Source organism: Gekko japonicus, unplaced genomic scaffold (genome assembly GCF_001447785.1).
Source record: "Gekko japonicus isolate JY-2015 unplaced genomic scaffold, Gekko_japonicus_V1.1 scaffold928, whole genome shotgun sequence".
In the NCBI taxonomy this organism is placed as follows: domain Eukaryota; kingdom Metazoa; phylum Chordata; class Lepidosauria; order Squamata; family Gekkonidae; genus Gekko; species Gekko japonicus.
Genome location: NW_015163114.1, coordinates 34318 through 54863, shown reverse-complemented (window position 1 = coordinate 54863; position 20546 = coordinate 34318). Strand labels below are relative to the sequence as shown.

Here is a 20546-nt window from a genome sequence, read left to right as displayed (position 1 = left end):
TCAAATCTAGCAAATCTACATGGCTAGGCCACCTGAAACTACCTTGCATTTTATTAACCTTTCCTCCCAAGTTTCTAGCCCTCTTTGTGGTTGGGGAAAACTGACTTTACGCTAACCCTATTGCACAATAAGAGACTGAAAACTCACCAGATCTCAAGGTGAAAGAAAATGCCAATCTAAGCAACAGATGAAATAAGGCCCTGTTTAAACTATGGATAAACGTTTCTAATTCTGAAAATAGAGGCTGAGTCAGCAGCATTAGTCTCTCAAAATCGCCATTTAAAATGACAACCAAAGATGCTGATGCATTTTATAGTTCCTTGTACCACTTGTTGAATTTGTACAACAGATGTACAGTGTGTGTGTGTTTTAAAAGCCATGTTTTAAAAAGAGTGATTCAGGCAGCCCTTGTATAAGAATGTCTTATTGCTGCGATCCTGCCCTCTGCCATAGGGCTGCATACTTAACTAGGACTCGCTGGAACCCCTTTTAACCCCCTGGAACTTGCTTCCAAGGAAGCACCCAGAGCTCGATTCCCTCCTTGAAGTCCCCGGCCCTTGCGCAGCTGCTGGCCCGTCCTCAAGTGGGGCTTGCAAACAGGGTCTCACGCCAGTCCTCCGCAGCCTTTCTTGCCTGTTTCCTTTTCCAGCTCTCCTTACAGGTGCATGGTTTTGAAGGTCTGGGCTTGAGAGCAACCCCCGCTCCCTGTCCCCGTTGTGTGTCGTCCTGACCGAGGTGGGGGGTCGGGGGGCGCTGGTGTTGCTACCGCCTTCAGCCCACCCACAGCGGGGCTTGTCTGCCTGCCGGTTTCGCTGTGCAGAGGGGAGAGAGAGAGAGGCGAGGCGGAGGCAGCCTCTCACTCCACCCGGCCCAGCCGGACTCCTGGTCTTCCCGGAGGCTGCCAAGGCTTGTCCCAGCCAGCGCAGTGTAATCCAGCCTGTCTTCCCGCCGCAGCCATCCCAAGTTTGTGGCCAGAAGAGCCAAGAGACGCCGCGCCAAGCGGAGCGCACCACCCCCGCCGGGCTCGGAGCGCGACGAAGCCTTGCTCGGGGACCGGGTGGGGGCCGAGAGTCGGGCCGAGGCCCCCGCTGGGGCTGCTCCCCCATCAGCCGCCAGAGCTGCGTGGCAAGGGGCGCCCTCACCAGCCATGCCTCCCCGTGTGCCGCGTGCCGCGCACCTTGCTGCCGCTGCTCCTGCTGCTGCTGGCCGCCGCCGAGCCCCGCACACGAAGTTGCTCCAAAGTCAAGCGGCTCTACGTGGCCAGGGGGGGTGGCCTGAGACGGGGGGAGAGTTTTCCCCGTGGAGCGCCTTCGCGCTCTGCCGGGGGGCTTTGGGATGGGCCATCTGGGGTGGCCCGAGACGGGGGGAGTTTTCCTCGCGGAGCACCTTTGCGCTCCGCCGGGGAGCTTGGGGATGGGACCTTACCTCCCTGCTGCTTGGTCCGACTGATGGCTGCTGGGAGCTCCGGCAGGAACCTGCTTTACCGGCATATAAGACGACCCCCCCCCCCCACTTCTGAGAAGATTTCCCTGGGTTAAAAAGTCGTCTTATACACCGGAAAATACGGTACATGAACATAACTGTTATTTTTCTTCTTCTTAGTGTTGGCTCAAGATACGTTTTATGCAAGGTATACTAATTAGTAATTTTAACATCATGTTAATTAAAATTCTTAACCTGTGTCACCCTGGTATCCAAGGCACTAACTAAAAGAAGAGTTAAACATGTCTTAAAAATTAAAGACACAATGTACCAAAAGAAGACCTCTATTGCATATTGGTACAGCTCCTCTTCATTTCAATGTGGCATTTGTAGGAGAACTTTCTGGTAAATTGCACCCATTGAAAAGTAGCATATTATTTTCCTTCCCTGTCAAATCCTTGGTCAAATCCCATTAAAAGCTTCCGAGTAGTCCTGAGGCCTGACTTTCATTTTCTAGAGGGAAGAGTTCTAGAAATTTAGGAGTCACAACATCAAAATCAGTGTCTTTCACTGTTTCAGAATGGTGTATGTAGCCTGTGCACTTGCTCAAGGAGTGGTATTATAAACTTCCCACAGTAGTTCCCATCAGAAAGCAGGCTGCTGCGTTCTTGGGCACCTTCTGGAGAATGTGGTATAAAGTGATCCCACATTTTAATTTTCACAGGCACTGTAGAGGCTGACATAATAGAGATGGTACAAATGTTCATCATAAAACTGAGTTGAAAATTTAAATCTGAGCTTGAAATTTCAAAGTCAATTGAAGGTAGGTTTGCCAGGTCTCTCCTGGCAACCAGCGGGGATATGGGGAGGGGGATTTTGCTGGCAACTCACATTGCTGGCAACTCACAAGAAGTGACATAATAACGACAGTGACTTCCTGGTGACACTCTGGTATTTGGGCAAATATGGAAAAACTGGCTTCTACCATAGAGTTTTTGTCCATATACAAATGTCACCTGGAAGTTGCTGGCATGATGATATCACTTCTTGTGTGATGCTGGCTACATGGCCTGGGCCTTCCTCTTTCTACTGATAAGTCCCCTCACCAGCCAGCTGATTGGTGGCTGGGGGGCAGGGTCGGGTAGTAGAGGATCCCACCTCCACCAGTGGGTCTGGCAGCCCTATTTGAAGGACTTGAGTGTGTTTATGTGTTTGCTTGTTTTGTTTTAATTTGGAAGCTGTGGTTTGTATATTGCATTTGAACTTCAGTTCTCTTTAACTGCATTTGAATAAATCAAATCTAATGATTTAAAATCTCAAAAATGTATTTAATTTTAACAAAATCTGATTAGTGCTCTAATTATAGTTGTGTCCAGAACAGGAACTACTTGCAATACTGTGGTTTGGCACTTTGAATTTTTTTTGGGGAAAGGCACAATATCATGTGATGTTTGTATGGCATTTGTTCATCAGATGTGTGAAACTTTTATTGTCAATGCTGCCCGTTTTTCCATTTGTACCTTGATATATCTTCACCATACTAGTTAATCTACAGGTCAGAATAGTAATGGAAAGAACTCTGTTTGGATTCTAGGTGTCATAAATGTGAATTGGACCCTGCTGGAAGCTGCACAAACATCTCTGTGTAAAAATGTTCTTCAATTCAAGGATCTGAGAGTTGCGATCACACACACTAAATAATCCATTTTCAATGCACTTTCAATGCACTTTTCAACTGGATTTTGCCACTTCACACAGTAAAAATCCAGTTGGAAACTGCACTGAAAGTGGATTGAAAGTGGACTATTTCGTGTGTGTGACTGCAGCCTAAGATCAGTTATTGCTCTATGAAATTCCATATGACAGTAGAATAGGAGAGGGAAAGGAGATAGTGGGTTTAATCCTTAGCATCATAAGTGAAGCTCTGCTCTCAAAAAGGAAAGTTTCTGCCACCACAATGTCCAGAAATGCAGCCTGAGGGGAGGAAGAGCCAGGTACAGCACTACGTGCAATCTGAGGGTCTGCAGTGGGGAGAGATAATCAAAAGTCTCCCTCTTCCACCGTTGGAAAACAGTGTTGGCTCCGCTTTCTGCCTCTCAAGGAGGTAAATCAGCCCTCCCCTGCCAGCACAGGTTTGGCGGGGGTTGGGGCTCACATTGCCCCCTCAGTCGGAATAAAGAGACAGACACCAGTGTGGATTTAACAAGGGCCACTTTATTAATTAATTAATTAATAACAACAACTACTGATGAGGGGTTGCCAGAAATGTACTGAGGAATATGACAGGTGTCAATCTCCTGACAGCCTTCATTTCCTTCTGGGCGATGCACCTGCCCCGATCTTAAGCCACCAAAGGTAGCTTTCGACCAGCAGCACCCCCGAAGCCGCAAAGGCCCGCTAAGGTAGGCCGAGCCAGATTGTTCCAAGGAATATCACCCCTTCCTGGCCTTGATCTGCAAAGGCCCAAAAGCTGTTCCTTAAGTTCATTTATAACAATGCCCAGGTGTTCACCATTTCCATCCTGATTGCGCTACCCCGCCAAACTTAAAGTGACCATACTATTAACAACCTGACCCCCCGAAACCAATATACCAACACCACCATCGTCAGTGCAAGGTAGGCAAAAACACCCCCATCCACAGGCCAAATTGATGGAGGCAAAAAATTCCTACCTGGTCCCATGAAAAGGCAACTGGTAAAACCTGCACTAAAAATAGGGTGGGAGGGTGAGCCGAAGATGCCAAAGGACTGGTAAGTGATAGCAATTGTCAAGCTATCACATTTGCTTGTAGGAGAAAATACAGGTGGAATTTAGTAGATGGAATCAAACAAGCCACACTTTTATTAAATAAGCGTGGTAAACTGTGGTAGCTATTACAGCCAATGTAAAGGTGGTGTTTATTACAACCTCTGTCAAGGTGATCTTGGAGTTTGAGTTGGAAAGCCAACTGAGGTGACCCACTGGCACAAGTCAGCTAATCACAAGATACTCCTGGTGAACTCTAACTTTCCATAGAGAAATAGGAGTGAGGAATGTTCCCCATTGCAACCCCATTGTTTGTACCGTAACTTCACTCCAACAGACTGCAATATGGCATTTTACTTTTCCAGGATCTATGGCTGAGTTCAAACTGGCAGTTTGAAGTGGGAGGGAGTCGTGGCAAAAAAGACCCGGAACAAACTGTTCCAGGTTTTCCCATTCACACTGCAGCGACTAATGCGGGAGCATACCGGGAGGGTTCACACTATTGGCCCGGAGGCATGGCTGGAAGGTGCAGTTTCTTTTTTTGTAATCTGGAGATATGTGCTTTTGGCATTCACACCTTGTTGGTGCGGGATGGATACAGGATAATCGTGCTTTCCAGGGTTTGCTACCACTTTCACCAGGAATCTTTTAAACTCGGGAGCGAAGCGCTACAAGATGGGTTGAGTACGGGTGGGGAATGCCTGACAGATGTGCCTGTGTGAACGGCCCATTTAATCCGATTGTGGAACTTTTTTTGCCCCCCCCCGAAGGACAATTTTTTTATTTTGCATTTTCTACACTCTAATGACTAATGCCCTAATAATATTTCTATGGGAATTGGGTTAGGGAAATCTACGTACATATACTCTACTGGATTGGGGAAGGAAAAACTACCATTCTATTCTAAATCATCTAGTGGATATGGGGAAAGGGTACATACTAAAACAAATCACGATCAAGAAAGCTTAAAATAGTTATTTCAAAGCTATTGTTACTGATTATACAGAGATAAGTTCGATTTTAAAAAGTATAAAATTATTAGCTTGACACAATTACTGCCCTTAGCACTCATGCTTTAATTTTAGAGTCTTTTCTTCTTGGTTTTCTTCACTTTCTGTAATTTGGGAGTGGCCTCTCCTTTCTCCAATTCAGATGATTCTGAAGACGAGGATATTTAGCTTGTTGAGTCCTGTGAGTAGGACTCCTCCTCTTCTTCTTCCTCCACATCCGATTTTAAGTTCTTTTCCTTCTGCTTCGTTTTTACATTAAACATTTGATTCATAAATTTTTCTGCTTTTGGAACAGAGTCAATTTTATATTTTTTATCTTGATAAGTAAAACTCAACCCTTCCGGGAACAGCCATCTATACGATAATCCCTTTTTTTGCAGGGAGAGAGTAAGCATCCTGTATGATTTCCTCCTTTTTCTTACTTCGAATGGGATGTCTTTCAAAAATTTTATCTCTTCTTGATTTTTAAGGATTTCCCCATTGTTGGCTTTAGCACCAGATCTCTGGTTGATCGTTTCGTGAATTTTATATAAGTTTCCCCAGGAAGTTTATTTTTCTTTATAAAATCCGGATAAGTCCTGCACACCACATCCATTTCCTTAATTAAATCTTCTTGATTGTAATCCATTAGTGGGGCCAAGGCAACCACCAAAAGTTCCTTTAAATCCTCATTCTTGTCCTCAGGTATTCCATGGAAACGTAGAACATGCATGGATCTTTCCAGCTGGAGCTGTATTACTTGTGTTTTTTCTGAGGATCTCTCCTTCTCTGCTTCATCCACTCTTTTATTAATACTCTCAGTCTGTTTTTCCATTTTTTTTCAACCTTTTTTCAGTTGCTGTAGTCCTCTTGTCCATCTCCTTTAGCTGTTTTTGTACACTATCTAGTTTGGAGTTGAAAGTAGTCATCTGTTCCATTAGAGGGCACAGTGCATTTGCTAACAGCGAAGAAAGGTTTGTTGCTGCTTCCTGGTTCTGGGAGGGAGTCGTTGGTATGTTGTTTCCGGTCACCAGTTTTTTTTCCTGGCGCTCTCCGTCCTCTCCCCGCCATAATATCAACAAGAAGTAAGTTTTCCAAAATAAAGCAAAAGTTGTACATTTTAATTCCGCTTCATATAGTTTGGCGGTTTATGCATTCACTTAATTTCTTATGCACTTGGTTTAGCTCAAAGTCTCTTTATTTCCGCTTTAAAATAGTTTTTTACAGTTTACTCTTATGGGGGGGGCTTGGAATCTCCTCCCCCTTGCTTCAAGCTTAGGTGCTTCCAATTACTACCAAGGCGCCCTCTGCTTATTTTAACCTGAGATTTGCTTAACTCACAGTTTGTAGCCTTGGAGATCTTTTGGAAGTCTTTTACAAGTTTATTCGCGATCGCTTGCTCCGGCAGTCATCTCTAGGCGCCATGCTGGCTCCGCAGCGACGGTATCTATAGGGGAAGAAGGTGAGCCTCAATTCCTCGGGCGTCCCCTTGGAAGAGGCTCTCCTCAGCTCCCCAGGCTGGGGGTCTCCTACAGAGACCTGGGGGGGTCTGGGATGAACTCGAACCCCTCCCATCAGCCGGGTCTCAGTGCGTCCCCATCAAAGCGAGACAAGATGCGTCCGAGCAGTGAAACGCTTAAACCGGAAGTCCCGGTTGTGGAACATTTCTGAAACACATGCATATCGGGGCAAACTGCCAGTCTGAATTCGGCCTATGAATGTCCCACTGTCCTCATCTCAGCTGAGATGGCCATCCTAGGCACCTTCCCATTTTCTCCCTACTGGTCGTATTCTTCCACATAAACTATGATCTTTTGTCAAAGCTACATTTAAAGAACAAAACAGTAAACAGCCAACTTCAACCAATGAGCAGTACACACAAAAATCCCAGTTAGGAGAAGGAATGCTTCAAAGGAAGGCAAAAATTATGCCAGCCCAATATATAATAAAACTAATAATGTGTTTCCTGGTCCCCTAAAGAGCAACTAATCACAACCCAGTGTGCTGTTCTGCCCACTTGAGTGGATGTTTGAAAGCCAATGTGGTATAGTGGTTAAAGTGCCCCGCTAGGATTTGGGAGACCCCAGTTTGAATCCCCACTTGTGCCATGGAAACTTGCTGGGTGATCTTGAGCCAGGCACATACTGTCAGCCTAACCTTCCTCACAGGGTTGTTGTGTGGATAAAATGGAAGAGAGGGAAAAGATGTAAGCCATTTTGGATCCCTGTTGGGGAGAAAGGCAGGATATAAATAAACTAAACCAAATGATGTGCTGTCTGCTGCCAGAGCTAAACATTTGATTGGCGGGAACATGAACTTTATTCACCGTGTACCAACTTCCTGCCTAACATCTCATGAGACCCTGGGCCCAAACCATAGTTCTCATGTTATTTTAGGCAATGCAGTCTGAGAGCTTTGCTGTTGGAAGGCAGACCCAGGCAAGTCTCGCTTCAGTCCCCCTCCATGAAAGTTTAACCATTGAGGACTGGGGGGGGTGCTGTTGCGAGAAATGTGTGTGTGGCTGCACGTGTCTGTGAATGCGTGTTTACCCGTGCCACCCACACTCCCGTTTTTGGTCCATGTGTCCCCTGAGTGTTGCCTCCTTACCAAAGGCAGAGGTGTAAGCTTGGAAACCGCTAAGCGCTGGCAGAGACACTCAAAGGTCTCTTCTTAAAATAAAACTTATCTTTATTAAAAGAAAAACATTCAAAGATTTACCTGGCAAGGTGACCAGCAAGACGCTATGCCAGCTTGCCAACACAGTAGAATTATATCTCCTAAATATTGATAGTAAATACACAGAAAAATAAACACGCAAGCAAAGTCCTATCCCACCCCAAAGCATGCAAAGAACGAGAGGCCTCTCGGGCTGACTCCTACTAAGAGCCAGCAAAGATCTGTTGGATTTTACCAGTATTTATACCAAATGATCAAAGAGGTCCCTTAATTTACAGTTGTAAATTAACATTTAGAAGCTGAAATTGTCTTGCAGGAAATTGCTTCCTTGGTCTCACAAAACAAAAGTGCATACTTTTATTTACCGGATCAGTATAGTGTTATTGTTTTCCTGGTGTTCCCACCATGTGAAATAAACTGTCCTTTGAAGCTATCAGAGAAGCTATCAGGTGGAAGTGGGGTATGTATCTCAGGAGTTTGCATTTTGGATTAGGGTCTGTTATTGCCCAAATGGCCTTCCTGGCCAGCGGCACTTTTATTGCTGGTTATTGTAAGTCTCACACCTGTGGAGATTTCCTGGGAATGGAATGTGTGACTTTTGCGTGTGACCAAGAAAGAAATTTGTCTGGAACAGCCTGTTTGCTGTTTTGCTAGCAAAAATAGAGACAGCTATATAGATTTTATAAACTATTTGGTTCATTTTTAAACCCAAACTTTCTATATTTCTAAAATTTCTTACCACAGGTGCTTATGGTTATTAGCCTTGGACTCCACATACCTATACGTCCTTTGAAACTTAGCAGTGTAATTTATTTAAGATTTTCAGGACTGTTGTGTGTTTAAAACTTCCTCTGAGGTTTTTTAATATTATTTTTCATATTATTGCATGTTTGAGTGTGTATATTGCATGTTTGAGTGTGTATGTGTATGTGTGTGAGCACACATGCATGTGTGTGCACCTGGAAGTCATGGTAACCTCTGGAGACTGATCCCTACTGGGGGCCTGGAGGATATTCATAGATGTGGCTGAATAAAGCCTGCCCCTGCCTCCAGACTGCTGTTTTTCCAAGGAAGTCTCCTATCCAAGTATTTGCCAGAGTTGGCCCTGCTTAGCTTCTGAGATCTGATGAGATTGAGCTTGCCTGGGCTATCCAGGTCAGGGCTTTCTCTGAGTTTCTAAAGAGTATAACAGTCAGTAATGGAAAGTGCAATCTTGTTCAATACTGTAACATTATCAGCAAATTCGCAAACCACATTTTGACTTTAAAACATTACTTAATCATCATTTCCTAAGTTTGCATATCATTTTTTTTGTTGCAGTTAACACCAGTGGGAACCACCATCTTTACAGGATTCTCTGGAAACAATGGTGCTACAGACATAGATGATGGTCCCAATGGCCAGATAGAGTATGTCATCCAATACAATCCCAACGACCCAGTATGTGGAATTCTTTTTATCAGTAAAACTGTTTGTTGGATGATTCAAAATAATTTATCTATAATGTAATTGCATGCCCATGTTAGTTTTTGCTACCTTTTTTTTTTAGGTTTCTGAATTCTATTTGAAAGGTGCTTCAATGTCAATCTTCTTTGGCATAGATGGTTTTAGAAAGGGAAACAGGTCTTTCAAAGATAGTGTTGGAAGGTATCTGAAGGGTTATATTAATTAATTAATTCATTCATTCATTAAAATATATATAGGACCATCTTTCTCCCAAATATAGATACTCAGGGTGAGCAACAGATTAAAACATACATATCACACACTTGTAAAATGTTACAGTAGCACAACTTACCCGTAGGACAATTTGGAAATGTCACAAGCGCTTGTGAAATGTTCAGTCTTGTACACTATCAAAATTTTTGGAGGGAAGAGGCCTTCCTCACAATTACAAGGAGGTCATTCCAAAGAATAGGGACTATGATTGCGAAAGATCAGGGTCATGCCACTGCCGTCTGCACCAATGTTCCCTCTAAGCTCCACAGTGTTGTGAGCAAAAATTCTAAAAAGCTAGTAGCATTAAAGTTGTGGGCCAGTCTACATTTGACTATCACTTAAATTAGTTTTTAGAAGATTTTTTCCCATAACCTTGTAAAAATCTCAGAATGAATTCTTTTAAACTATATTTAAACTATATTTTAAGAATAATTTAAACATTATAAGAGAAAACAGAATCAAATTTCATTACAGAAAATGTTATCCTCTATGGGAGTAGACCAGGCCTCTGGAAAACTGCCCCTTTCCACCATATTGGTAACCTGGCCTCTGGAGAACAGGTCTACCCACCACAGTCTACTATATTGGTAGACCTGGCCTCGGACCATCACCCTGTGCTAAGCCTTAGAAAACATACCAGCACTTGGGGGGGGGGACTCTTGTTGTCTACTTTGTTTTTTTAGTGAAATATGACAAACTAGGAATAAGGCCCATTGTGGAAATAAATACAACAAGCTCTAGGAAAATGCTCTGGGCGGGTGCCCTGGCCTTGGCCACTCAGCGTTAATTTGCTGTGGTGACCTCAACAGAGGTAGATAGGGCGCCCAAGCCGCGGCGGGGGATCCATGCGTTTTCACAGGATCCCTGCCGTGGGGGACAGCGATACGCATTGCACCACCATCGCCAGGATGTGACGCTACGCATCGCTCTGGCAACGGGGCTGGTTGGAGTTCCGTTGCCAGAGCGACGCGTAGCGTCACAACCTTGGTGACGGCAGTGCAATGCGTATCGCTGTCCTCCGCGGCAGGGATCCTGTGAAGACGCACGGATCCCCTGCCGCGGCTTGGCAGCCCTACCTGGAGATTGGCAAAAATGGTTCCCCAGGACAAATGGCTGGTTTGGAGGGTGGAGTCTGTGACCCCAGGGTCTCTCCAGGGTCTACTCCTCAAATCTCCAGGAATTTCCAAACCTAGAGGTGGCAACCCGATCTCCTTCCCAGCCAACCATCAACCAACCTTTATCTGCCCTTCTGACTTCAGGTTTCCATCTCCTCCCTCACCTGCTATCTCTACTTAGGAACAGTACAGTCTTTCTCTGCAGGGCTCCCATCCTCCATTGTTTCCAGTGGAGGGGGAAAACACCTTCTCAGTTTACTTGTGAGCTGTAGCTACCACCTAAATAAGTGGACAGCCTATGCGGTGATTTCAATATTGGTGCTATGTGATAACAGTGTTTATTTCTAGATAATCAGGTCATTGCATTCTGAACTTATTGAAGTTCTTCAAGGGCATTACAGTAATCAAGGGGAAAATTTATGAGCCAAATGCAGTGTATGTGGGGATAATGAAAAAGAAGAGGAGGAGGTTGGATTTATACCCTGCTCTTCACTCAGAGTCTCAGAGCGGTTTACAATCTCCTTCCCTTCCCCTCCCCACAACTGACACCCTGTGAGGTAGGTGGGGCTGAGAGGGCTCTGACAGAAACTGCTCTTTTCAAGAACACCTCTGACAGAACTATGGCTTGGCCAAGGTCATCTAGCAGCTGCAAGTGGAGGAGTGGGGAATCAAACCTGGTTCTCCCAGATTAGACTCTGTGCACTTAACCACTACACCAAACTCTCTCTTAGATTACATAGAGTCTGCTAGATCAGACCAGAGGTCCATCTAGCCAAGCATACTGTTTTACACAGTGGTCAGCCTGTTGCTCAGCAGAGCCAAGCAAACAGATCATAGAAGCCAAGGCTCTTCCCTGCTGCCGCCTTCCAGAACTAATGTGGAAGGAAAGAGTTTTATAGTTGCTCAGCTGCCTTGGTAGAGTGTGTATGAGATAGTGGGTAGGGTGAATTGAGCCAACTTCCTTGTTCTGATGAGTGAATGTACCGTGAATAATGTCCCTTCCTTGAAGTTCTTTGGGAATTCTAAAACAAGGAAACAGAACCTCAAATGCTTCCTCTTCTCACACCTGTATACAAAGAAGTTGTCTTCTCGTGCAATCCAATCCTGAAAAAAGGGTGGGATTATATAAATGGAGTTTTTAAGGGCTCTTTTTGTAGCTGGAACTCCTTTGCATATTAGGCAACACACCCCTAATGTAGCCAATCCTCCAAGAGCTTACAGTAGCCCCTGTAAGAAGAGCTCTATTCATACTAAAGGTTGTAGTAGCTTTGGGGAGGGTACATGAGCTCCCATGCTCCACTGCAATACAGTGTTTCCTCACCATAGGCCATGACCAAATGTGTGCTGGGTTATCATTGTTCATAATGTGTTTCTGGTCATATCAGTGTTATGCAGTACATCTCTTTTATTTAACTTTTTTTAAAAACTGTGCTTATCATTCTATTATTTTTCATCTAGTAATGAATGATAACAAGCCAATAGATCACATATGTTTAACTTTCAGGTGATAAAATTTTATAAAAGTTGCCTAGTTCGTTGGTTGAACTAGTGATGCTTTGGTCCTTTTATTATTTTTTGGAGATAATATTTCAAAGACTGACATACTCTACCTTCTGTTATGTATCAGCAAGTCAAAACAGTAGACCAGATTCAGGATAAAAATTGGTACTATATACCAGTTGTCAGCTTTCTGAACCATTTATTTACATTTTAAAATACTTCGTTTTTTAGATGGCATGAACATTTTGGATTGTAGTTGTTATGTTCAAGCTCTGAATTGTCAGTGGCAGCATGAAGGCAATAATAAAAGAGATGTAAAATTCAGTGCATTGTAATACAAGAAAATGAGGAATTGTTGTTATTTACGGTGCTTATTATTGTAAAGTAATACTGGAGCCCCTGTTGTGATAGAGATTTTGCAAAACCGGATAAACAAACATTTGGCAGAAGCACAGCATTCATGGAAATTGATCAGGAGAGTGATCATCTTCTGTTAATATCCTTACACATACCTGTTATTAGGCAAAAACATTCTTTGGCCTGTGGAAAACCAGTGATCTGTTGCTCCAAGAAACATTACCAAAGATGTGTTGAGAGACAGAAAGCATATATGCTTTTTTGTAGGGTATAACTTTCAGCATGAACTGGACCTAGTTCTCAAAGAGAGCAGAGGAGTCTATAAACCCTTGTCCTGACTTCAGAGTACAGTTGGGAGCCAACATGATGGGAGGCTCTTGCACAAAAAGAGGTTCCTTCACCTAGAAAGCTAGCATCTCTAGCAATAAGGTGTTTTCTTCACTGCTGACTTTCAGTGTGTAAATCACTTGAAAAACGGAGACTGAGTTCAGATATTTGCCAGCAGGAACAGTCTTCACGTAGTACGATGTGGGCCCCTTTCTCCTGCACCATCTTCTTATGGATTTCTGTGAAGCCTCCAGTCCAATGAGAGACCCTTTGTTTGAGGAGAAAACATGTACAGTGAGAGCAGTGCTGCATTCCAGAATGTGTGGCCAGAGGCTACAGGCAGCACATACCTCGATTTGGCACTAATGAGGGCTAAAAACATGTAGATAAGACTGCAGTGCATGCATGTCCAACATGTGGGCCTTTTGAATAGACTGATAGTTTGATTTAGTAGGACCGGTGGGGGGCACCCAAACCTCTTCCCCATTATGCAAAGCCCATCTAAACCACTGAAGTCTCAGTCAGTACAGAGATACCAAGGTATTCAGGGTGTATAGTACAGCTAACAGAAATGAATGTTTTCACTTTTCAATGAACAGGTGTAAGTCCTCATAGCTATATAAATAACACACTAGTGTTCCTGTGCTGATTTAGTGTTGCACAAATTACCTCCTGAAGTGCTATGCTTCTGGCAAACACACTCACGTGAACAAAAGGAGCTGCTTTGTTCAGCTGCCTTATAATGAATCAGACTATTGGTCTCCCAAGGCCAGTATTGTCTATTCTGACTGATGACAGCTCTATAGGATCTCAAATAGATATCTTTTAACTGGAGATTCTGTAGATTGAAGATGGGACTTTCTGCATGCAAAGCAAGTGTTCTACTACCTGTTGGCAGAGTTTAAATATGCAAAAAGTGGACCACCAACTGTTTAAATAAAAATAAGTTGGTTTATTAAAGAAGAACAAACTTTGATAGGACAGAGAGAGAGAGAGAGCCTAACTATCTAACTAACAGCTGTGAGAGGGAATAATGACAAGGAAGCTCAGCAAGAGCAGGAAGTCTCTAAAAGGAGCCAACCAGGAGACAGGAAGGACATAATTTGAAATTGTGGGAAATCCCCAGTCTAGCTATGCTAACTAGCAGTCCTTCAGCTGACCCACTGTAGGGTGATCTTCTGATCCTCTTCATATGGATGCACTATAGACCTTGTATACTCCAACACCACAAATTGTCTCACAATGAATAGGCCCAACTCCTCAGAGTTGGCTTGCTTAGAAGAAATCCTGGAAATGATCAGTATTCCTTGTGAGCTCTTTAGGAATTGCTATGTGGTCATTTGATTTCTTCACTAAAAGTGAAGCGAGTTTGTGTTGCACAAACACATACACACTCACAGAAATCTCACTGAAATGTGAGAAATCCTAAAGTTCATCCCTGGTTACCTTTCCTTGTGAACGCACCCTTTCCCCATAAAGCTAATGTCATGGAGAAAGGATTGTTAATTCTTCATTGTGCCTAACAGGTTGTGTTAGTTCTTCAGCAGAGGGAAGTTCATGATTGTACTGAACAGAATAGAATAGAATAAAGTTTGTTGTATGTGGCCATTGGCCATCACAGTTTTATATAAAACTGAAACCCTAATATCTTAAAATACACATTTAGTTATTAAATTCAGTGAGAATTAAATTCATTTGTACAATATCTAAAATACCTCAAATTAAAATTGTATACAGCATTTACAAATTCCAATTCCAATTGTAACAATGTTACTGCCTTGCATCTCAATAAGCCGTGTTCCTAAAAACCACCTTTGTTCTGGCTTTCCTGGCTGCTAACACAAAAAAGTGCTACCTTATAAGATACCAAAGGATTCATGTCTGACAACAGAAAAATTAGCTTGTCGCTGTCAGAAAAATTGTGCAGTTGATTAAGTATTTGAGATAAAAATCTACTTCTAAGATCTGAATATAGTGGACAAACCATTACGTCGTGAAACAGATCTTCAACAGAAGTTCCACATAGACAAATATGTTGTAGATTGTACTGTATTTATTTATTGTTTAAAATATTTATATATCTGCCTTTCTCCCAAACATTGCCAACCCAAAGCAGGTAACAATAATATAAAAACAATTAGATAAAACAATATCTGTAAAAAACAGAAAATACATCACTATCACATTACTATTGGCTCCTGGCTTCATTGAATTTTTCTGACCAAGCAAGAAAGGTATACAATTGAATAATTGATATTGGAAAGTGTACCTGACCATGGCAGTAAACTCTCAAGAATGAGGCCTCTGAATAATCATTAAAAAACCCTTCATCTTGGTGAATTTATAAGACATGATTGTTGTTGTCAGGATCCCCCTTTGCCTTTGGCGACGCACCCCTGGTAGCCGTGGGGGGGGGTTGGCTGCCGAGACGCACGGGGGGTGCGGGGTGAGCGAGCGAGAGAGCGTGGAGAATGCGGGGGAGAGGTGGCCTCAGATAGGCAGGGGGCGGGGTTATGAGCACCCCGCGTCGCCCCTTTGCCTGCACGTTGCGACTGCGCCTTTCCCTCTCTCTGATCCGTCACTTTCGGGCTCCCTCTCTCTTCGCTCTCAATCACTACGTGCTCTCCTCCCCGGCCCTCTCTGTGTCCCCCTTTTATTTCCGTCTCCTCTCGCTCAGCCTGCCCCGCTCCCTCCATGCACCTGGCCCCGCCCCCGCATATCAGTGAGAACGCCGTCTGGGTGTTCCCGTGCTGCTCAGCTGCCCCGTCTCTAGGGGATCTTGCTGTAGATGCCCCCTCCCGACGCTCCCTGTGCCGCCGCCCCGTCCTCGGGTGCGGGCGCGGTTCTTTGTCGGGCTCCCTCCCCTGCCGAGAGGGGAGCCGCGTGGCGCTCTCTCGTCACATTCCCGGGCGACGAGGCCTCTTCGCGATGCGGGGTTGGCGGTTGGAGCTGCCGGTGAGTGGTCTCGCCGTGGTTCGGGGTGCCATGCGGGTGGTCCCGGGGTCGGCTGGGCATGGGTCGCGACCCCCGGAGCGGGACACACCCCCTCCCTGGCGCCTGAAGTGGTTGCATCTTCCTCGAAAAGCCGCGACAGGTAATCCGCCACATCGTGATCAGCGCCGGGCTGATGTCGCACTGTGAAAGAAAACGGTAACAATGATAGGTACCAACGGAGAACTCTAGCATTGGAGTCTTTCATGCGAGATAGCCATAACAATGGGGCGTGGTCGACCACGAGCTCGAAGCGGTTATTGATAAGGTAGTATTGCAAGGCCCCCACCGCCCACTTGACGGCCAACGCCTCTTTTTATACCATCGAATAGTTACGCTCTGCAGGCTGTAGCTTTCGACTTAAGAACAGGACGGGGTGCTCTTCCCCTGCGACCTTCTGGGCCAACATGGCTCCGAGGCCCGTGCCGGAGGCATCAGTGTGGAGGCTGAAGGGCCGCTGAAAATCCGGATTTCGTAGTACCGGTCCTTCCGCGAGGCTCTGCCTCAAGGTCTCGAAGGTGGAGTCTTCCTCCGGCCCCCATCGCAATTGGTTCGGGCGATTCTTCTGAAGGCCCTCGGTGAGAGGGCTTGCCTTAGAGGCGAACCCCGGAATAAACCGGCTATAGTAGCCAACGAACCCTAGGAACCTACGGAGCTGCCTCTTCGTGGTGGGGCGCGGGTGTGCCTCCAGACTGGCTATCTTCTCAGGAAGTGGGCGCAGGGTCCCCTGTCCCACCAGGTACCCCAGGTATTTCAGTTCCCTGAACCCGATTCGACTTTTCGTGGGGTTGGCCGTCAAGCCCGCGTCCCGTAGGGCGTGTAGGACTTGACGCAGGTGTAGCATATGGGACTCCCAGTCGGCGCTACAGATGATGATGTCATCGATGTAGGCCTGGGCAAAGGCACTACATCGTCCCAGGGCCTTGTCGACGAGGCGTTGGAAAGTGGCAGCCGCTCCGTGCAGCCCAAAAGGCATCCGCTTGAACTGGAACAGGCCGCGTGGCGTGGCGAATGCCGTCTTTTCCCGATCGGCCGGGCGTACGGGCACCTGCCAGTACCCCTTCGTAAGGTCCAAGGCAGAGAGATATTTAGCCGAACCCAACTGGTCGATTAACAAGTTGGCGCGGGGCATCGGGTATGCGTCGAACTGAGCCATCTTATTCAGTTCTCGATAATCGATGCAAAATCGCACGCTGTTGTCGGGCTTCGGGACGAGTACAATGGGGCTCCTCCAGGCGCTCGAGGACGGTTCTATGACGCCCATTTGGAGCATCGTCTCCACTTCCCTCTCGACGGTGTCTCATAGTTTGGGGGCTATGGGTCTCCAGGGGACCCGAACCACCTGCCCCGGTGGAGTTGGGATGCGGTGCTCGACCAGGGGGGTACAGCCAGGGGTTGTAGAGAAGACCCCTGGGGTCTCCTGTATTACTCTTAAGGCCTCCCATTGTTATTTCTCGGACAAGGCTTCATCCAGCACCGGAGAGGATTGAGGGGCTTCTCCTGTCTGCCAGGGGGCTGTCCCATCCGGCAACTCCCCCGGGGTCATGGTCAGCTGTGCTTCATCGGTAGCGGGTGACTGGTCACACCACTTCTTGAGGTCGTTGACATGGACCGTTTTCCGTTGTCTGGGTTGTCGGCCGTACTTGACTTCATATGTCAAGGGCCCTAACACTCGAGAGATCGTAAAAGGCCCGTGCCACGGGTCTCCCTGAGCGGGGGCCATAATAACCCTGGACACGAGGACGCGGTCCCCCACCTGGAAGGATCGTGACCGTGTGCCCTGGTCCTAACGCTGCTTCTGGGCCTCCTGGGCCCTCTCTAGGTTGCTGCACGCCGCTTGTCTGACCGCCTCTAGGCGCTCCCGTAGCTTCCGCACGTACTCACAAGGCCTTTCGCCTGTGGTCGCGATCTCGCCCGGACTCTGCCCCTCCATAGCCTCTAGGATACCCCTCGGTTGGTGCCCGTACACCAACTCGAACGGCGAAAAGCCCGTCGAGGACTGCGGCGTTTCCCTTATAGCGAATAGTATTGGGTCGAGGTATAGGTCCCATGACGCAGGTTTCTCGTACGTGGCTTTCCGTAGCATGCCCTTCAGGGTTTGGTTAAGGCGCTCCACCAGGCCGTCCATCTGGGGATGATGGACGGCTGTGTAGATCTGCCGTATCTGAAGGGTCGTGCAGACCTGTCGCATGAGTTGCGTGGTGAAGGGAGATCCACGGTCCGTGAGGATTTCCTTCGGGAGGCCGGCCCAGGTGAAATACCGCATGAGGGTGCGGGCCACCCCAGCGCTTTTTAAGCTCAGAAGGGGGACGGCCTCCGGGAACCGCGTTGCGTAGTCCATTATAACTAATAAATATCGGGCTCCCCTGGGTGTCCGAGGTAAAGGCCCCACGAAATCCATCGCCACCCTCTCAAAGGGGGTGCCGATGATCGGCAGTGGGGAAAGGGGGGCCTTTGGCTCGGGGCGGTTGGACGTCCTTTGGCATACCTCGCACGAGCGGCAGTACGCCTTGACGTCGCGGGCCACTGCGGGCCAGAAGAAGTGGGCCAATACTCGTGTCATTGTGTTCTTCACCCCCTGGTGTCCAGCCCAGGGGTGGTCATGGGCCGCACGCAAAACTGCGGGTATGTGGGTATGGGGAACCAACAACTGTTGGTAGTCGCCCACCCTCCTGTGCACCTCCCGGAACCAGTGGCCACCCTCTTGCAGGATACGGGGCAGCCTTTGGCTAAGGCGGGGTTCCACCACCACGCCGTCTCTTACCGCTGTCCGACGCCGTAATCCCTCCAGCGCTTCGTCCTGTTCCTGGCTGAGCCCGAAGTCGGGGTTGTTGGCCCAATCATGGAAGGCATCACCAAGTCCGAGGTCGGGTCCGGCCGTGGGGCTCTGCTCTTCAGTCGGGGCGGCTAGTTCCTCATCTCTGGCTTGCGCTTCCCCTTCCTCTTCTTCCGGGGGCCGGGCTGCTGCCAACGCTTCCACGAAGCTGGGGACGTCTCGCCCCAACAGTACGGGGAAAGGTAGTTTCTGGACTCAGGCCAGAGGGACTTCCCATTGCTGGCCCAGGTAAGTCAAGCGGGTCATCACCACCGGGCAGCGCTCCTCGTGACCATGAAAGCACACCACCGTCGCTGTGCGGACCACGGGAAGGCCGGGGGGTAGGAGATGCGATCGCACCAGGGACAGGGAACTACCACTGTCTACGAGGGCCTTGACTTTCTGCCATCCCAACCGCACCGGTAGTACCCAAGCTGGAGGGCGGCGCCCCACGGTGGAGGTCTGCATGGTGGCTTCATGCCCTAGGTCGCATTCCATGAGCAGGCAGTCCCGTCTCAGGTGCCCCCACTGTCTGCAGGTAAAGCATGGACCCGGGCCGCTGTTCGTCCGGGCGTTCCCTCCTGCCGTCTAGGATCCGTCCGGTCGGCTGGAATTCCCTCGGCCTGCCAGCGGGGCCAACACGTATATCGGGACACTGCTGAGGCCGGGAGCGCCTCGGGCCACACTGAGCCGGGCCCTGCCCGGACGCCCTCCGTCGTCACCGGCTCGAGTTCCTGGGGTATTGCCGCCCTTACCACCCAGCGGGGTATTGCGCCCTGGTTTGGGTTGCTCCACCCGAGGGCCCCCGTCACGACCTTCAGCCGCCAGGAAATTCTCCCACAATTCCTGGGCCTCACCCAGTTTGGTCGGCTTCCAACAGGTGACCCAGTGTCGGGCCCGGGTGGGTAGGATCTGCGAGAGCTGCTCTATCACTACCATCTCCACTACCCTCTTCCCATCATCCGTGGTAGGGGTCAGCCAGCGTGTAGCCGTGTCTTTGAGGGCGGCGATGATGGCACGGGGTCGGGCCGGCACGGGCAGCTGGTAGGAACGAAACCGTTGTCTATGTGTTTCGGGCGTCACTTCCAGCTGGTCAAGGATTGCAGCCTTCACCTTGGTGTAGTCTGCAGCTTCCACCCGCTCTAAGGCTTTCACCGCGGCTTGGGCTTTTCCCGTGAGGTAGGGCCCCAAGAGATAGGCCCATTGCTCTTTTGGCCACCGGGCTGCTTCCGCCAATCGTTCAAAAGCTTCCAGATATGCCTCTATCTCGTCGTCTGGTCCCAACTTTGTCAGGGCTGTCCATGGCCCGCGTCCGGCCGTGAGGGGCCCACCGCCCTCGTCGACAGGCACCGCACGGGTGGCCACGGCTTGTTGCAACTCTCGTACCAGGGAGGCCTGTGCTGCCTGTTGTTGTTGAGATAGGTCCCTCAGCAATTGCGCCTGGTGTTCAGCCAGCCATTGGCCGAATTGTGCAAAATCCATGGCGGGTGTCTGGGTGCACCTTCACGGACTCCTGACTAGAGGCAGAACTGTCGGAGTCTTCAGAGGATGATGGCGGATGTTCTTCGGCCCTGGATGCCGATCCCAGACGCTCCTTTGGTGGCAACCACCCTTGGGGGGTGGGTAGGCGGGGGGTCGGCCTACCTAGCGGGTCTGGCATGCCCGCATTCTCCACCACCTTGTCAGGATCCCCCTTTGCCTTTGGCGACGCACCCCCGGTAGCCGTGGTGGGGGTTGGCTGCCGAGACGCACGGGGGGTGCGGGGTGAGCGAGCGAGAGAGCGTGGAGAATGCGGGGGAGAGGTGGCCTCAGATAGGCAGGGGGCGGGGGTATGAGCACCCCACGTCGCCCCTCTGCCTGCACGTTGCGACTGCGCCCTTTCCCTCTCT

General features: G+C 48.1%; 1 protein-coding gene across 1 annotated transcript in view; it reads left to right on the top strand.

The window, feature by feature from the left end:
* The window catches only part of LOC107106661 (protocadherin-15-like), a 237199-nt gene that overhangs the window by 208669 nt on the left and 7984 nt on the right, over positions 1-20546 (top strand). Inside the window, exon 5 of the mRNA XM_015406844.1 lies at positions 9154-9273. Coding sequence (XP_015262330.1) covers positions 9154-9273 — 120 coding nt within the window. The remainder of the gene's footprint in view (positions 1-9153; positions 9274-20546) is intronic.